The 19,170-nt window shown below is 44.9% G+C and overlaps 1 protein-coding gene across 2 annotated transcripts in view; it reads left to right on the top strand.

The window, feature by feature from the left end:
* The window catches only part of hmcn1 (hemicentin 1), an 838,180-nt gene that overhangs the window by 365,864 nt on the left and 453,146 nt on the right, over positions 1–19,170 (top strand). For both annotated transcript variants that reach the window (XM_072511251.1, XM_072511250.1), the window contains exons 18-19: positions 7,873–8,000; positions 11,727–11,871. In XM_072511251.1, the coding sequence (XP_072367352.1) occupies positions 7,873–8,000; positions 11,727–11,871 (273 nt within the window). The remainder of the gene's footprint in view (positions 1–7,872; positions 8,001–11,726; positions 11,872–19,170) is intronic.

The raw sequence follows: 19,170 nt of genomic DNA, 5'->3' as shown, positions 1-19,170 counted from the left end.
TTGCCTGCCCCGCCGGCGTAAATCAAACCTGGTATTTACCGGCGGGACCAGGCGGCATGGGCGGGCTCCGGGGTCCTGGGGGGGGGCGCGGGGCAATCTGACCCCGGGGGGTGCCCCCACGGCGGCCTGGCCCGCGATCGGGGCCCACCGATCTGCGGGCGGGCCTGTGCCGTGGGGGCACTCTTTCCCTTCCGCCTCCGCCACGGCCTTCACCATGGCGGAGGCGGAAGAGACTCTCCCCACTGCGCATGCGCGGGAAACTGACAGCGGCCGCTGACGCTCCCGCGCATGCGCTGGGAAACTGACAGCGGCCGCTGACGCTCCCGCGCATGCGCCGCATTTCCGCGCCAGCTGGCGGGGCAACAAACGCCATTTCCGCCAGCTGGTGGGGCGGAAATCCCTCCGGCGTCGGCCTAGCCCCTCAATGTTGGGGCTAGGCCGCCAAAGATGCGGAGACTTCCGCACCTTTGGGCCGGCGCGATGCCCGTCTGATTGGCGCCGGCTTTGGCGCCAGTCGGCGGGCATCCCGCCGTTGGGGGAGAATTTCGCCCCAGGTGTTCTGCAGGAAGCAGAGAACTGCCTCTTGTCCAAAAGAAAGGATCACTCATATAGTCACAGCTAACACCATTGTATATGAGGGATGAACAGATAGCTTAAATAATGAAAAATGGATTGGTCATTTGCGTATTTGCACATTTTTATATGGTATATCTGTCTTTACATGCTTGTAATTTCGGTTATGTAATCTCAGAAATTGGGGCAGCAAGCAGAGAGCAGGAAGATCAGTTTTCTATGTATGTTCTTCTACATTCTCCTGGAGCTTGCATAACTCCTATGGAAAGCATTGTCAAAATGGTATGAAATATTGTAGTAGCTAAAAGTTGTATGCAAAAGTTGTCATCAGTAGTTTGGTAATGTTTAATAATATACATCAAGGTGACTTCCGGGTGCGGCGATGACCAGCTGAGTCGCACGTTTCGGCAGCTCCCTGTGAAACGGACTTTTGGGCTCTTGATAGGAGCCCCAACGGCAATTTTAACGGCTGAAAACACCGTGCGGTAAACCAGAAGGGTGTTCCCCCGGACACGGATGGAAAAAGGAGAGGAAAGTGGCCGGATTGCAGCGGATCCTTTGGAACAACGGCAAGGAAGGCAAGCAGAAACCAAGATGGCGTCGGAAGGTGGCAGTTTCATATGGGGCCCTGAACAACAAGAGTTTTTGAAACGCTGCGTGGAGGAGATAAAAAAGGAAATGAAGAAAGAGTTGTTGGCCCCGATATTACAGGCGATTGAAGGGCTGAAAGAGGAACAAAAGACCCAGGAGCAGGAGATTCGGGTCGTGAAGGCGAAAGCAGCAGAGAATGAAAACGATATACAGGGCCTGGTGGTGAAGTCGGAGATACAGGAGGCACACCAGAAACGATCTGTGGAGAGGTTGGAGGCACTGGAAAATAACGCAAGGAGGAACAACTTGAGGATTCTTGGCCTTCCTGAAGGTGTGGAGGGGGCGGACGTCGGGGCATATGTGAGCACGATGCTGCACTCGTTAATGGGAGTGGAGGCCCCGACGGGTCCGTTGGAGGTGGAGGGAGCATACCGAGTTATGGTGCGAGGATCGAGAGCAGGAGAAGCTCCCAGAGCCATAGTGGTGAGATTTCTCCGTTTTAAGGATAGAGAAATGGTCCTTAGATGGGCGAAGAAAACTCGGTGTAGTAAATGGGAGAACGCGGTGATCCGCGTCTATCAAGATTGGAGTGCGGAGGTGGCGAGAAGGAGGGCGAGCTTTAATCGGGCCAAAGCGGTACTTCACAAAAAAAAGATAAAGTTTGGAATGCTGCAACCGGCAAGACTGTGGGTCACATATCAAGGGAGGCATCACTACTTTGAGACGGCGGATGAAGCGTGGACTTTTATTGTAGAAGAAAAATTGGAATGATTGGACTACGAAAATGAACGTTTGGACAAAGTGGTGGGACGAGTGGGGGGGGGCGAAGAGGGATTGTATGATTAATCCTGCGGTATGGTAACTTTTCTTTCTCCCACAGGTGGTGATGGGGGGAGGTGGGGAGGGAGAGGAGATGGGGCGTTGGCCATGGGAGGCGGGGCCGAGGGAGAGGCGCGGGCTTGGTTCCCGCGCTATGATAATTATGGCGGGAATAGAGAAGCAGGAAGGAGGGGGCGCCGCACGGGGCGAGCCGTGATCACGGGGGGAAGCCGAGGTCAGCCAGAGTTTGCTGACTTCTGGGAGCAACATGGGGGGAGTAATTACGCTAGCGGGGGGTCTAGCGGGGGGGGAGGGGGGAGGGGGGAATTACTGGGTTGCTGCTGCTGGGGAAAGGGGGGAGTGGGTACGGGAAAGGATGGGCGGGGGGGCACCGTCTGGGAGAAATACAGCTGCGTGGGAACTGGGCGAGAAGCTGGAAAAAGATGATGGCTAACCGGCAAGGGGGGGGGGGGGGGGGGGGGGGTGGGAAGCCCCCCAACTCGGCTGATCACGTAGAACGTGAGGGGGCTTAACGGGCCGATAAAGAGGGCACGAGTACTCGCACACCTTAAGAAACTTAAAGCAGATGTGGCCATGTTACAGGAAACGCACCTGAAACTGATAGATCAGGTTAGGTTGCGCAAAGGATGGGTAGGGCAGGTGTTCCATTCGGGGCTGGATGCGAAAAACAGGGGGGTGGCTATATTAGTGGGGAAGCGGGTAATGTTCGAGGCAAAGACTATAGTGGCGGATAACGGGGGCAGATACGTGATGGTGAGTGGCAAATTACAGGGAGAGATGGTGGTGTTGGTAAACGTGTATGCCCCGAATTGGGACGATGCCAATTTTATGAGGCGAATGCTAGGACGCATCCCAGACCTAGAGACCGGAAAGCTGATAATGGGGGGAGACTTTAACACGGTGTTGGAACCAAGGCTGGATAGGTCGAAGTCCAGGACTGGTAGGAGGCCGGCAGCAGCCAAGGTGCTTAAGGATTTTATGGAGCAGATGGGAGGGGTGGACCCGTGGAGATTCAGTAGACCTAGGAGTAAGGAGTTCTCGTTTTTCTCCTATGTCCATAAAGTCTATTCACGCATAGACTTTTTTGTGTTGGGTAGGGCATTGATCCCGAGGGTGAGGGGAACGGAATATACGGCTATAGCCATTTCGGATCATGCCCCACACTGGGTAGACTTGGAGATAGGGGAGGAAACAAGAGGGCGTCCACCCTGGAGAATGGACATGGGACTAATGGCGGATGAGGGGGTGTGCTTAAGGGTGAGGGGATGCATTGAAAAGTACTTGGAACTCAATGACAATGGGGAGGTTCAGGTGGGAGTGGTCTGGGAGGCGTTGAAGGCGGTGGTTAGGGGGGAGCTGATATCAATAAGGACACATAAAGGGAAGCAGGAGAGTAAGGAACGGGAGCGGTTGTTGCAAGAACTTTTGAGGGTAGACAGACAGTATGCGGAAGCACCGGAGGAGGGACTGTATAGGGAAAGGCAAAGGCTGCATGTGGAATTTGACTTGCTGACCACAGGCACTGCAGAGGCACAATGGAGGAAGGCGCAGGGTGTACAGTATGAATATGGAGAGAAGGCGAGCAGATTGCTGGCACACCAATTGAGGAAAAGGGGAGCAGCGAGGGAAATAGGGGGGGTGAGAGACGAAGATGGAGAGACGGAGCGGGGAGCGGAGAGAGTGAATGAAGTGTTTAAGACATTTTATAAAAAATTGTATGAAGCTCAACCCCCGGATGGGAGGGAGAGAATGATGGAGTTTTTGGATCGGCTGGAAATTCCCAAGGTGGAAGAGCAGGAAAGGATGGGATTGGGAGCACAGATCACGGTAGAAGAAGTGGTGAAAGGAATTAGGAACATGCAGACGGGAAAGGCCCCGGGACCGGACGGATTCCCAGTTGAATTTTACAGAAAATATTTGGACTTGCTCGCCCCGCTACTGACGAGGACCTTTAACGAGGCAAAGGAAAGGGGACAACTGCCCCCGACTATGTCAGAAGCAACGATATCGCTTCTTTTAAAGAAGGAAAAGGATCCGCTACAATGCGGGTCCTACAGACCAATCTCCCTCCTCAATGTAGATGCCAAGGTCTTGGCCAAGGTAATGGCAATGAGAATAGAGGAATGTGTCCCGGGGGTGGTTCATGAGGACCAAACTGGGTTTGTGAAGGGGAGACAGCTGAACACGAACATACGGAGGTTGTTAGGGGTAATGATGATGGCCCCACCAGAGGGTGAAACGGAGATAGTAGTGGCGATGGATGCCGAGAAAGCATTTGATAGAGTGGAGTGGGATTATCTGTGGGAGGTGTTGAGGAGATTTGGGTTCGGAGAGGGGTATGTTAGATGGGTGCAGCTGTTGTATAGGGCCCCAGTGGCGAGTGTGGTCACGAATGGACGGGGATCGGCATATTTTCGGCTCCATAGAGGGACAAGGCAGGGATGTCCTCTGTCCCCATTACTGTTTGCACTGGCGATTGAGCCCCTGGCGATAGCGCTGAGAGGTTCCAAGGGATGGAGGGGAATACTTAGGGGAGGAGAAGAACACCGGGTATCTTTATATGCGGATGATCTGCTACTATATGTGGCGGATCCAGCGGAGGGGATGCCAGAAATAATGCGGATACTTGGGGAGTTTGGGGATTTTTCAGGGTATAAATTGAACATGGGGAAGAGTGAGCTGTTTGTGGTGCATCCAGGGGAGCAGAGTAGAGAAATAGAAGACCTACCGTTGAGGAAGGTAACAAGAGACTTTCGTTACCTGGGGATCCAGATAGCTAAGAATTGGGGCACATTGCACAGGCTAAATTTGACGCGGTTGGTGGAACAGATGGAGGAAGATTTCAAGAGATGGGATATGGTAGCATTGTCAATGGCAGGGAGGGTGCAGGCGGTTAAGATGGTGGTCCTCCCGAGATTCCTCTTTGTGTTTCAGTGTCTCCCGGTGGTGATCACGAAGGCTTTTTTCAAAAGGATAGAAAAGAGTATCATGGGTTTTGTTTGGGCCGGGAAGACTCCGAGAGTGAGGAAGGGATTCTTACAGCGTAGTAGGGATAGGGGGGGGCTGGCACTACCGAGCCTAAGTGAGTATTATTGGGCCGCTAATATTTCAATGGTGAGTAAGTGGATGGGAGAGGAGGAAGGAGCGGCGTGGAAGAGATTAGAGAGGGCGTCCTGTAGGGGGACCAGCCTGCAGGCTATGGTGACAGCCCCATTGCCGTTCTCACCAAGGAACTATACCACGAGTCCGGTGGTGGTAGCTACACTGAAGATTTGGGGACAGTGGAGACGACATAGGGGAAAGACCGGAGCACTGGGGGGGTCCCCGATAAGAAACAACCATAGGTTTGCCCCGGGGGGAATGGATGGGGGATATGGAATGTGGCAAAGAGCAGGTATAACGCAATTGAAAGATCTATTTGTGGATGGGAAGTTTGCGAGTCTGGGAGCGCTGACCGAGAAATATGGGTTGCCCCAAGGGAATGCATTCAGGTACATGCAATTGAGGGCTTTTGCGAGGCAACAGGTGAGGGAATTCCCGCAGCTCCTGACACAAGAGGTGCAGGACAGAGTCATCTCAAAGAAATGGGTGGGGGACGGTAAGGTGTCGGATATATATAGGGAAATGAGAGACGAAGGGGAGACGATGATGGACGAACTAAAAGGGAAATGGGAAGAAGAGCTAGGGGAGGAGATTGAGGAGGGGATGTGGGCAGATGCCCTAAACAGGGTAAACTCGTCGTCCTCGTGCGCCAGGCTAAGCCTGATTCAGTTTAAGGTATTACACAGGGCACATATGACTGGAACACGGCTCAGTAAATTTTTTGGGGTGGAGGATAGGTGTGCGAGGTGCTCGAGAAGCCCAGCGAATCATACCCATATGTTTTGGTCATGCCCGGCACTACAGGGGTTTTGGATGGGGGTGACAAAGGTGCTTTCGAAAGTAGTAGGAGTCCGGGTCGAACCAAGCTGGGGGTTGGCTATATTTGGGGTTGCACAAGAGCCGGGAGTGCAGGAGGCGAAAGAGGCCGATGTTTTGGCCTTTGCGTCCCTAGTAGCCCGGCGCAGAATATTGCTAATGTGGAAAGAAGCCAAGCCCCCGGGGGTGGAGACCTGGATAAATGATATGGCGGGGTTCATAAAGTTAGAGCGGATTAAGTTCGTCCTAAGGGGGTCGGCTCAAGGGTTTACTAGGCGGTGGCAACCGTTCGTCGAATATCTTGCGGAAAGATAGATAGGGAAGAACAAAGAAGGCAGCAGCAGCGGCCCAGGACTTGGGGGTGGGGGGGGGGATGGGGGGGGGGGGGGATGGGGGGGGGGGGGGGATGGGGGGGGGGGGGATGGGGGGGGGGGGGGATGGGGGGGGGGGGGATGGGGGGGGGGATGGGGGGGGATGGGGGGGGGGGGATGGGGGGGGGGGGGGATGGGGGGGGGGGGGATGGGGGGGGGGATGGGGGGGGGGGGGATGGGGGGGGGATGGGGGGGGGGGATGGGGGGGGGGTGGCCTGAGACAAGGCAGTTGCCAATTAGGGCTAGTTTTTATTTTTTGTTATTTAATATTTATTTATTTGTTGTTGTTTTTGTTTAAATTTAAAAAGGTCATTATTATCTGTATTGTTACAATGTTGTGTAAAGGATGCACAATGTACTGTGTTGGTTGACCAAAAATTTTCAATAAAATATTATTTAAAAAAAAAAAAAAATAATATACATCAAGTGGTATTATGAATCATTGCCTGGTATGGCACGAGGAAATATAAAAGGGAGACTGACAACTATATCTACTAAACAGAATTACAAGTGCTTCCTGTACTGCAGGCAAAGCTTTGTGCGCATGCTTTGACTTGCCGCTATAAATCTGATTGGTTATTATAGATACCCTGCATTCATAACCTTCCCTCCTTCCATAATCTCTCATTGTATTTCCTGAAAAGAGACAAGATTACGGTATTGGAAAAGGAATTAAAAGAACAATTTGAAAATATGATTTTAAACAAAATGTGGTTAGAATGTGGAATTCTATGCCACAAACTATTGTTGAAGCAGAATCCCTGAATTATTTTAAAATTGAATGAAATTCCTTGAAAAAAGTGGAACGTTGAAGGAAAAATGAGAGTGTGCAGGAGAGCGGGATTAAGCTCGGTGGGTCAAAGGGTGGAAAACACCGGCGTGAACCTGATGGGTTGAATATTTTTTTCTGTGCTCAAAAATCTGTAATTCCACAGCATCAAACAGAAGAGGGAGGTGGGGAAAATCCAATGAGCTCAGGAGTAAAAAGCAGTTTTTTGTATAAAAGTAAACATTAGTCTATTAAATGAAATGTCAATGGAGGGTTGTTGAGTTGTATTTAAACTCTCACAGGGCAAAGTTTTCCAAAGACTCTGGAAGTGAACCAATTTAAAGCACATTCTCGCGCGCTCTCTTTCGCGCGCTCTCTCTAGCTTGTTTTGTCCTGGAACAGGTCGCCAGCCTGAAACCAGAAGCTAGAATCTGAAGGGTGCCGCTCTGTGTCAAGCATAACTGATCAGAGGTCTCTTCTGCTCTTATTGCCTACCATAGGCGGATAGGAAGGATTTGCAGTTTGTAAATCAACCTGTTCAACCACACTATGAATGCACCTTCTGTGCCCAAGTCCTCAAGTGAACTCATCAAACCCAAAACCTTTGGCTGAGAGGCAGGAAACCTACTCACAGCACCACAAGACCTCCATTAAAGCACTATTAGGAAACCAATATCTTATAGTCGAGCTCTTTATTCTAACTGGTTATTAAACAATTGTTTGAGCTTTACAAAGTCTTTTGCTTTACTGATGTGAATATAACGGTTATCATTACATAGTTCAGTCAGTTGGTTTTTTTTCTCCCCACAGTTACGCCACTAATTGGAATCAGACCAGCAGTTGTCAACATCATTGAGGGACAACCACTTACTTTACCATGTGTACTGTTGGCTGGAAATCCACTCCCTCAGCGACGTTGGATAAAAAATAATTTCAAGGTGAGTAAAGGGGAAAAACACAGTTGTTAAATGGGGAAATGGTTATTACTTTAATGTCTTTTAGTTGAGCTTGGGGCTGGAATGTACTTCATTAGTAGAAACGTATTGAAAAATACAGTGAAGGTTGGTCCACTGGCTGCAATACCAGGCCATTGAGCTCCCAATTAGTGGACTCGAGACTCGGGAATTAGGAGACAAAGGGATTGTTTTTGCTTTAGGCAGGACATGGAGGTTTTCCTGTTGGCTCAGCTGAGACACTGGCATGATGGCATTCTTGAAGATTCTGAGGTTGGAATATCCTACACTCTGAATCAAAGAGAGTCATGCAGAGGCACAGAGTCATCATGTAGCACCATGACCATGGGCCCACTGGTCTTGTGTAAAGCTTTACCATTCTGCCACAAAACTCTGGGATTGTACATTAACATAAGACGGATTGGAATTGAACCATATCAAGATCCTATCAATGCAAAGCATGGCTTTGGGAATTACTTTAACTTATAATTATTTTAATGTCCGAGCAGAGCGCGTTGGGTTCAGGTGCTCAACTTTTTAAAGTAGGGGGAAAAGTTGGATAGGCTATGTAAGCATATTTTATAAATGAGAATAAGGTACAAAAGCAAAGAAGTCATACCATATTTGGACAAATCTTTTTTAGGTTGCTGTTAAAATTGTGTGTCCAGTTTTAAGAAGCCTCCTTTAGGGGGGAGAAAATAAGTCTTGGAGAAAGTACACAATAATGTTCTCTGGGCGATATTAGGGGCAAGAACCTTGTTTATGACGAGAAAGTAGGATTATTTTCATTACAGCTGAGAAAGCCAAGGAGAAATGTGTTAGAGGTAATGGATATTGATATGGTAATAGAGGTAAAACTGTTTTCGTTGGTCAGGGCAAGTATATGGCAAGTAATGTAAGATCATCAATGTAAGTGCGAAGGAAGGGAGAAGTTGGATAATTTATTTTCATGTATAGTTTTTTTGGATATGAAATGTCTTGAAAAGAAATGTTTGTGGAAGCAGGATTAAAAATCTGTTTGGAAAGGGAAGTGGATAAATATTTGGCAAATAGATAATTAACAAGGTATGGTGAATTCTCGGGGAGTGAGACTAAGTTGATATCTTTTTCATAGAACCAACATAAGTGTAAGGGGCTTAATCATTTTTGTTGTAAAATCCCATAACTCTGCGGTGGGTTTTACTGAAACAAGTGGCCAGTAATCGTTACTAGGCCACATTAAAAGCAGTGTAGGTTTCAACATATAAAAATGGCAACATATAGTTGTACTTAGTACATTCATAAGCCTGTGTGTTCTTTAATTTCAGACATCTTTGCTACAATATAATGTATTTGGGAACCCTGTCCTCTGGTGGGATTCTGTCATACTATAGATTTCAAGCCTGAATATGAGTGACAAAAGCAAATATATTCCTTCCCTCAACACTGCTATCCACAGCCCAGTTAGCAGGTATAAAATGGAAGAGAGACAAAGAACTGGGACAAAGGCAGCAAAGGAAATAAACTTATTGTTTCCACACTTGTACAAATCTAGATATCCAGTGTTGGCACTAGACCAGGCACTGGTAACGTGTGATACCAAATATGATTATTAGTATTTTATTGAAATTATATGTGGTATTATTTATGTTAAAATAATATTATACTTTGCGAGCATCATAATAGTTTGGGGGTTAAATGCAACTTGATTAGCACGTTCCTATTACAATGGTTTCTTCAGACTACAAGCAATCTTTAGTTAGGAAAACCACAATAAGTTGCTGTGTACTAATTGAACTCCATTTTTAGTTTAATTGAAATACACTGAGGTGAAGTGATGCACACTAAAATGTATAGCCCCAAATATTTTGAAAGACCCCTCCCTCAAAGTTTTGAGGATCTAGCCCATAAAGTCACTACCATAGCTATATATACTAGTCAGAGTTCAGTGAACAGGCGATATGCACTCAACGGAGGACTATTCTTGCCAGATGTTCTACCTCCCAGACTGAGCACTCTGCTATGGAACTAATGGGAATAATTAAAAGGTATGTGTTACTGTACAAATAACTATGAGCCAAACTTAGCTCCTGGAGGATCTCACCCCAAACATTCCACTGTGGAGCAGCAAGATTCAACATAACATTTGGAGATTGCAGTAAACACTACAGATTGATTTTCCTTCCTTTTCTGCCCTTCCCCCTCCTCACCCACAATGCACCTTTGAAACACACCAGACTTGAAAATGCTTTAACCCAGCTGAACTTTTGGGTTCAGATAATTTGAATTGGCTATTGACCTAATCAGCAACCTTTTAACATACTTTTCTTTACTGGCAATCCTCTTCTTAGATGTCTGCCCGTGGGAAACCCAGGAAAATTCATATGCTTCCACCTGTTTAAGGCAAGATATTACTGCACATCCCAGGGATGAGTCTAGGAATACACATTAAATGCAGTGGAGATGGAAACCTGGCTAAGTGGGCCTCTACTTCAATTTCCTTTACCAATGTTCCAGAAACAGACAAATATGGGGCATTAAACAATGGTAACGTAAACAGTGTGGTAGGTTACTGCCTGTCCTTTCAAATTAGGGATGTGGCCTTATCCTGATCGTGGTTGAAAATGGAAACAGAAGTATATTTCTGGGATAGAGTAAATGGGGTTCTTACAATGTGCCAAGTTGTGCAAAGTCTGATCTCAGATTGTGTGATGCAAAGTGAATGAAGTAAGAAAAAAAGGTTTGATTTTGTAACATTGGCATTCTGTTAAAAATATATGCTTAATGGAAGAAGAAAATTGCTTCTTTAGTGGCTGCAGATGGAATCAGCTATAACATCATTTGTGTAAGATCCTTTAAAGACTTTGAATGATGATTACTACCCACCTCCCCTCAAAAGTTGCTTAATGAGTGAGTGTGTGTATAAATATGATTGGGGACCGAATCTAAATTTCAAAAGTAAAAGACAAAAAGGGAAAGGTTGGAAATTGAAAGCAGAAAAAGTGGGAAATTCACCAATAGCTGGTCAGAATTTAAAGGTGAAAGCAGGTCAGTGATTAATATCCCTGAGACATCAGTGGTCCCAAAATAGGAAGCTTGAAATTTCAGAATAGGCAGAAAATGGAACCAGTGACAGATGATCTTTATTAATAATCTTTATTATTGCCACAAGTAGGCATACATTAACACTGAAATGAAGTTGCTGTGAAAATCTCCTAGTCGCCACATTCTGGCGCCTGTTCGGGTACACGGAGGGAGAATTCAGAGTGCCCAATTCACCTAACAGCACGTCTTTGGGGATTTCTGGGAGGAAACCGGAGTGCCCAGAGGAAACCCACGCAGACACTGGGAGAACGTGCAGACTCCGCACAGACAGTGACCCAAGCGGGACTTGAACCTGGGACGCTGGCGCTGTGAAGCAACAGTGCTAACCACTGTGATGCTGCGGAAAGAGAATTTTTTACGGGAATGATGTTTGTCAAATTCATACCTTAATGCAAGAAGAGAAAAGGACATCAGTGACAACTCTTCCAATGAAAAAGTTACAAACAAAATTGTAACCTTTCTTCTTTTTCGTTTCTGTGAACTGTCATCATTTCCTGGTAGCATTTAAACGCCAGTACTCACTTTCCACCACTGAATTAGAAATCTGATGTCTTAGCATTAAAATGACCAACGAGTGCATGAGCTGGTTAAATAATATTGCTGAAAAGTTCACCATCTCTTTGCTAGGTGACATCAGATGGGTATGTGACTATACGAAGGGATGGAAGTCTTCATATTGAAAGGATTCGCCTACGCGATGGTGGAAAGTACACATGTGTGGCCAGTAATGTGGCTGGAACAACTAACAGAACAACTACTGTGAATATATTTGGTGAGTGCTATTCAACTGCTTCTCGCAGGAGATTATATGATGGGATAGTGGGAGGAAACATTGAAATCTCAATGCTTTGTTGTCGTGGCACAACTGTTCGGGACTGGCTCAATAAACCGGTCAATTTTTTACCTGACTTGTCTGTTTATGTTTTAAAACTACTGATTGACTTTGTGCTATATCGTATAGTGTTACCTGTTAAAGAAAATGTTGCAAAATTATTTACATTATTTGTAAATACTTGTGCAGTGCATTCACTCGAATCATCACGGGCAAGAATAGAAAAGTACTTAATGTTACAGGAAAAGTGTTCTAGCTAGGTTCCCTTGTACCTTTATTCATTTATAACTTACCTTTGATAATTGTATGTTGATAATATATTAAACTATTTTATGCCTGAATAGACTTTCTTTACTTTCTGCTATCATATTTGTACATACAAACATTGGAAAAGAAGTGAACTATTCAACCCCTCAACCCTATTCTGCCATTGATTTAGAGCAAGGGTGATCTGTACCTACATTCCATTTATCCATCCCATATTCCATGATTTTAATTGTGAAGTTTTTAATTGACCCAGCATCCAAATCCTTTTGGAGGAGGGAGTTTTAGATTTTCATTGCCTTTTGTTTAGTGCAAAATGCACATTCAGTTTATTCCTAAATGGTTTAGCTCCAAATATAATATTTTTTCTCTTGTTTTGTATTCCCATCTATTCTATCCAATCCCTTTCTCATTTTAAAGACTTTTGATTCAATCACCCCACTAACTTCTAAATTCAAGGGAATTCAAGCCATGTTTGTAACGTGCCCTCGTAATTTAACCCTTTAAGTTCTGGTATAATTTTGGTGACTTGGTACTGTGACTACTCCAAGGCTTTCATTTGTAGTCCAAACCCCTAAGATAAAGGTCAACATTCCATTAATATTTTGATTACTTTCAGTAGCCTGGTTGTGGTTATTGGTGACTTGTGTACCAGGATACCAATTCCCTTTTATTCCTCCTACCCTTCCATGATTACCATCTTTTTAATGTCAACATTGCTCATTAAAAATCCCTTTGACCATATTTAAAATAGATTCTCCCAATGTGAATCCGTTTGTATAATAACGCAATCGAGCCAGAATTTCAACTAATCATTGAAAATGCATTCATTTTTTTTTTCAATCTACTTTTTCTTCAGGAGCATACACTCCCACCATTCAAAATAAGGGGATATGGATCTTCAAAGTATAAAAATAACATGACTTTCTTATCATTTTGGAGTTCCATATTTAGTCACTTTTAAGTTCCTGTCTCAAGCATTATTTTCAAAGCTGGAACAATTGACACTGCACATAAAATTAGTTTCTATACATTCTTTAGGTTTTATCCTCTCTACAGTTCAAAATCAAAGCTCCCAGCAAACTATGGGAGGAGATTTCATGAAGTAATTATCAACTGAGAATAAATTCATCATAGATTTTCCACACTAATGCATCACTGCATCAAGCTTTCTCACCAAAAAGAGACCAGAAAGTTAGATTTTATTTTAAAATTTAAGTTTCTAATTATATTTTTGGAACATTCTAACGATCAAGTTTGTTAATGACAAACACCATGAAATCAGATTAGCACTTGCCCAATGCAAGCTGCGGTGTATTTTTGCCAGGCAAAAAAAACCTTTCCTTTCTATATAACCGCTTCATTCAGCAAATATTGAGTTCTCAGTGGGGAGCTCACAGCTCAGCCAGCGTCCTTTTGATTTAATGAGGTTTTCAGAATGAAATCATGTATTTACAGAAGAGAGTTAAAGTGGCAGACACTTTTTTGAGAGAAAGCCACATTTTTGTGTCAGCTATTCCATAGAAATCCATTCAAATTTGATTCATATATATATAATGAGAATTCAAATTTGCTGCTCCACATTAAAAATAGTTCTTAATAATTAAGAGCATTATTTTTAAAGCCAACTTCCTCAATACTTAAAATGTACTTGTCATTGTAGTTTCTTTCCATATGAGATCTGCCTGCTAAAACTGTTTATTTCTCCAGAACATTTTGAGATGCACTTAAGGCATGTGGAGTGGAACATGCCTTAACTACACCAGGACAAATTAGGGCATGATCCAATTTCTAAGTCAACTTATCTACCTTATTTATGAGTAACACCACAGATTTAATAGCCCCTTTAAAGCCAACGAGGAACTTTAAAATGTTCCACATCATATAAGTCTTGTAACAGGTAGAATATTTCTCCTTATTCAAGTAGAGGAAGACAGTAAAATATAAGTAGGCAGATAGTAATATATAATTGGACCAGTCAAACCAGTTAATTAAAGTGTATAGTACAGAGCAATGGTTCATCCCATTTTGATTCCATTCACATGTAGAATTAGCCCCAGAACAACTAGGGGGAACCCACATTATTGAAGTGAAGACAAACTTAACCTGTAATGCAGTTATATTGTCTGGCCACTTATAGTACTAGACTCACTTTGTCTGCATGTAAACATGTAGAATACTGACTTCATCCTTGTATAAAGCAAAACTATGGCTCATGGCTTTGATGTGACACAGTTGGATATTTGTAATTCTTTGTAAGTGTCATTTTCCTTGAAGGTAATGCATTTTGTTGATCTAGGTCCACCATTTACTCCCTATTCCAGGACCTTTCATAAGGCCTTTTGACATTGACAATTTAATTAGCATCTGAGAACAAATTAGTCACTTTTACATTATCTTTATACTTATATTTTATTCATGACAATTCGTGCAAGAGCTAGCTGAAACACCTATGCTCTTATCCACCAAACTATAATCTCCACTGCTGGAACCCATGAGGCATCTGATATTTAAGGAAGAAAGATTTTGCATTTATATAGCATCTCTTGCATCCTTAAGATGTCGGAAAAACATTTGCTTGTCAATTACATACCTTTTGAAGTGAACCACTGCTGTCCTATAGCGAGAAGTGCAAGGTAATTTGCTCAATATGACAAATAACCAGGTTAGTTTTGATATTGGGCGTGACAATACAAGAACTCCCCAACTTAACTTTGAACAGTGCTGTGAAATCCTTTGTGCTCATTTGACCCTTGGTTTAATGTCTCATCTGAAAGATGGCACTTTTGACATTGCAGCACTCTAAAAGACTCTTGAATGGGCTTGAACTATTGAGCAACTGTTTCAAAGGTGGGGGTGCAACCACTGAGCTAAGGTTTCTTTCTTGCATAACCACTGCCAGCACTCAGTGCTACCAGATGTATAGGCAAAATGTTGTGTGGTCAATATTTACCCCAAATCAAATAATTTAGTCTTTTTACTCATTATTCTTTCTGGAATTTGCAGTGCACTAATTAGCTCCACAAATTCCCTCTGATGACTTGACATCAAAAATACGTTATTGGCTGTAAGAAGCATGGGACCATTCTATAAAAAGTTGTTTGTGGGTTGATCTCATCACGAGCAGGGCTAGTATTTATTTCCCAATGCCAGATGCCCTTATGAAGGTGGTGCTTAGCCATCTTGTTCAAGTGCTATTGTCCATGTGGTGACAAAAGAGTTCAGGATTTTCAGACGTGCAGAGTGGGAGAGCTTTTAATGGCAATAGTGCATCATATAATTTTGCTCTTAAAGGCTCTTTATCAGAATATCTGAAACATTTGCAATAGAACATAGAACATAGAACATTGAAAATACAGCACAGAACAGGCCCTTCGCCCATGATGTTGTGCCGAACCTTTGTCCTAGATTAATCATAGATTATCATTGAATTTACAGTGCAGAAGGAGGCCATTCGGCCCTTTGAGTCTGCACCGGCTCTTGGAAAGAGCACCCTACCCAAACTCAACACCTCCACCCAACACCAAGGGCAATTTTGGACATTAAGGGCAATTTATCATTGGCCAATTCAACTAACCTGCACATCTTTGGACTGTGGGAGGAAACCGGAACACCTGGAGGAAACCCACGCAGACACGGGAGGACGTGCAGACTCCGCACAGACAGTGACCCAAGCCGGAATCGAACCTGGGACCCTGGAGCTGTGAAGCAATTGTGCTATCCACAATGCTACCGTGCTGCCCTTAAGAACAAATAAATCTACACTATATCATTTTACCGTAATCCATGTACCTATCCAATAGCTGCTTGAAGGTCCCTAATGTTTCCGACTCAACTACTTCCACAGGCAGTGCATTCCATGCCCCCACTACTCTCTGGGTAAAGAACCTACCTCTGATATCCCTCCTATATCTTCCACCTTTCACCTTAAATTTATGTCCCCTTGTAATGGTTTGTTCCACCCGGGGAAAAAGTCTCTGACTGTCTACTCTATCTATTCCCCAGATCATCTTATAAACCTCTATCAAGTCGCCCCTCATCCTTCTCCGTTCTAATGAGAAAAGGCCTAGCACCCTCAACCTTTCCTCGTAAGAACTACTCTCCATTCCAGGCAACATCCTGGTAAATCTTCTTTGCACCTTTTCCAAAGCTTCCACATCCTTCCTAAAATGAGGCGACCAGAACTGTACACAGTACTCCAAATGTGGCCTTACCAAAGTTTTGTACAGTTGCATCATCACCTTACGGCTCTTAAATTCAATCCCTCTGTTAATGAACGCGAGCACACCATAGGCCTTCTTCACAGCTCTATCCACTTGAGTGGCAACTTTCAAAGATGTATGAACATAGACCCCAAGATCTCTCTGCTCCTCCACATTGCCAAGAATTGTACCGTTAACCCTGTATTCCGCATTCATATTTGTCCTTCCAAAATGGACAACCTCACACTTTTCAGGGTTAAACTCCATCTGCCACTTCTCAGCCCAGCTCTGCACCCTATCTATGTCTCTTTGCAGCCGACAACAGCCCTCATTACTATCCACAACTCCACCAATCTTCGTATCGTCTGCAAATTTACTGACCCACCCTTCAACTCCCTCATCCAAGTCATTAATGAAAATCACAAACCGCAGAGGACCCAGAACTGATCCCTGCGGTACGCCACTGGTAACTGGGATCCAGGCTGAATATTTGCCATCCACCACCACTCTCTGACTTCTATCGGTTAGCCAATTCGTTATCCAACTGGCCAAATTTCCCACTATCCCATGCCTCCTTACTTTCTGCATAAGCCTACCATGGGGAACCTTATCAAATGCCTTACTAAAATCCATGTACACTACATCCACTGCTTTACCTTCATCCACATGCTGGGTCACCTCCTCAAAGAATTCAATAAGACTTGTAAGGCAAGACCTACCCCTCACAAATCCGTGCTGACTATCCCTAATCAAGCAGTGTCTTTCTAGATGCTCAGAAATCCTATCCTTCAGTACCCTTTCCATTACTTTGCCTACCACCGAAGTAAGACTAACTGGCCTGTAATTCCCAGGGTTATCCCTAGTCCCTTTTTTGAACAGGGGCATGACATTCGCCACTCTCCAATCCCCTGGTACCACCCCCGTTGACAGTGAGGATGAAAAGATCATTGCCAACGGCTCTGCAATTTCATCTCTTGCTTCCCATAGAATCCTTGGATATATCCCGTCAGGCCCGGGGGACTTGTCTATCCTCAAGTTTTTCAAAATGCCCAACACATCTTCCTTCCTAACAAGTATTTCCTCGAGCTTACTAATCTGTTTCACACTGTCCTCTCCAACAATATCGCCCCTCTCATTTGTAAATACAGAAGAAAAGTACTCGTTCAAGACCTCTCCTATCTCTTCAGACTCAATACACAATCTCCCGCTACTGTCCTTGATCGGACCTACCCTCGCTCTCGTCATTCTCATATTTCTCACATATGTGTAAAAGGCCTTGGGGTTTTCCTTGATCCTACCTGCCAAAGATTGTTCATGCCCTCTCTTAGCTCTCCTAATCCCTTTCTTCAGTTCCCTCCTGGCTATCTTGTATCCCTCCAATGCCCTGTCTGAACCTTGTTTCCTCAGCCTTATATAAGTCTCCTTTTTCCTCTTAACAAGACATTCAACCTCTCTTGTCAACCATGGTTCCCTCACTCGGCCATCTCTTCCCTGCCTGACAGGGACATACATATCAAGGACGCGTAGCACCTGTTCCTTGAACAAGTTCCACATTTCACTTGTGTCCTTCCCTGCCAGCCTATGTTCCCAACTTATACACTTCAATTCTTGTCTGACAACATCGTATTTACCCTTCCCCCAATTGTAAACCTTGCCCTGTTGCACGTACCTATCCCTCTCCATTACTAAAGTGAAAGTCACAGAATTGTGGTCACTATCTCCAAAATGCTCCCCCACTAACAAATCTATCACTTGCCCTGGTTCATTACCAAGTACTAAATCCAATATTGCCCCTCCTCTGGTCGGACAATCTACATACTGTGTTAGAAAAGCTTCCTGGACACACTGCACAAACACCACCCCATCCAAACTATTTGATCTAAAGAGTTTCCACTCAATATTTGGGAAGTTAAAGTCGCCCATGACTACTACCCTATGACTTCTGCACCTTTCCAAAATTGTTTCCCAATCTGTTCCTCCACATCTCTGCTACTATTGGGGGGCCTATAGAAAACTCCTAACAAGGTGACTGCTCCTTTCCTATTTCTGACTTCAACCCATACTACCTCAATAGGGTGATACTCCTCGAACTGCCTTTCTGCAGCTGTTATACTATCTCTAATTAATAATGCCACCCCCCACCTCTTTTACCACCCTCCCTAATCTTATTGAAACATCTATAACCAGGGACCTCCAACAACCATTTCTGCCCATCTTCTATCCAAGTTTCCGTGATGGCCACCACATCGTAGTCCCAAGTACCGATCCATGCCTTAAGTTCACCCACCTTATTCCTGATGCTTCTTGCGTTGAAGTATACACACTTCAACCCATCTCCGTGCCTGCAAGTACTCTCCTTTGTCAGTGTTCCCTTCCCCACTGCCTCATTACACGCTTTGGCGTCCTGAATATCGGCTACCTTAGTTGCTGGACTACAAATCCGGTTCCCATTCCCCTGCCAATTTAGTTTAAACCCTCCCGAAGAGTACTAGAAAACCTCCCTCCCAGGATATTGGTGCCCCTCTGGCTCAGATGCAACCCGTCATGCTTGTACAGGTCCCACCTTCCCCAGGATGCGCTCCAATTATCCAAATACCTGAAGCCCTCCCTCCTACACCATTCCTGCAGCCACGTGTTCAACTGCACTCTCTCCCTATTCCTAGCCTCGCTATCACGTGGCACCGGCAACAAACCAGAGATGACAACTCTGTCTGTCCTGGCTTTTAACTTCCAACCTAACTCCCTAAACTTGTTTATTACCTCCACACCCCTT

Source organism: Scyliorhinus torazame, chromosome 7, assembly GCF_047496885.1.
Source record: "Scyliorhinus torazame isolate Kashiwa2021f chromosome 7, sScyTor2.1, whole genome shotgun sequence".
In the NCBI taxonomy this organism is placed as follows: domain Eukaryota; kingdom Metazoa; phylum Chordata; class Chondrichthyes; order Carcharhiniformes; family Scyliorhinidae; genus Scyliorhinus; species Scyliorhinus torazame.
This window is presented reverse-complemented; position numbering and strand designations above follow the sequence as displayed.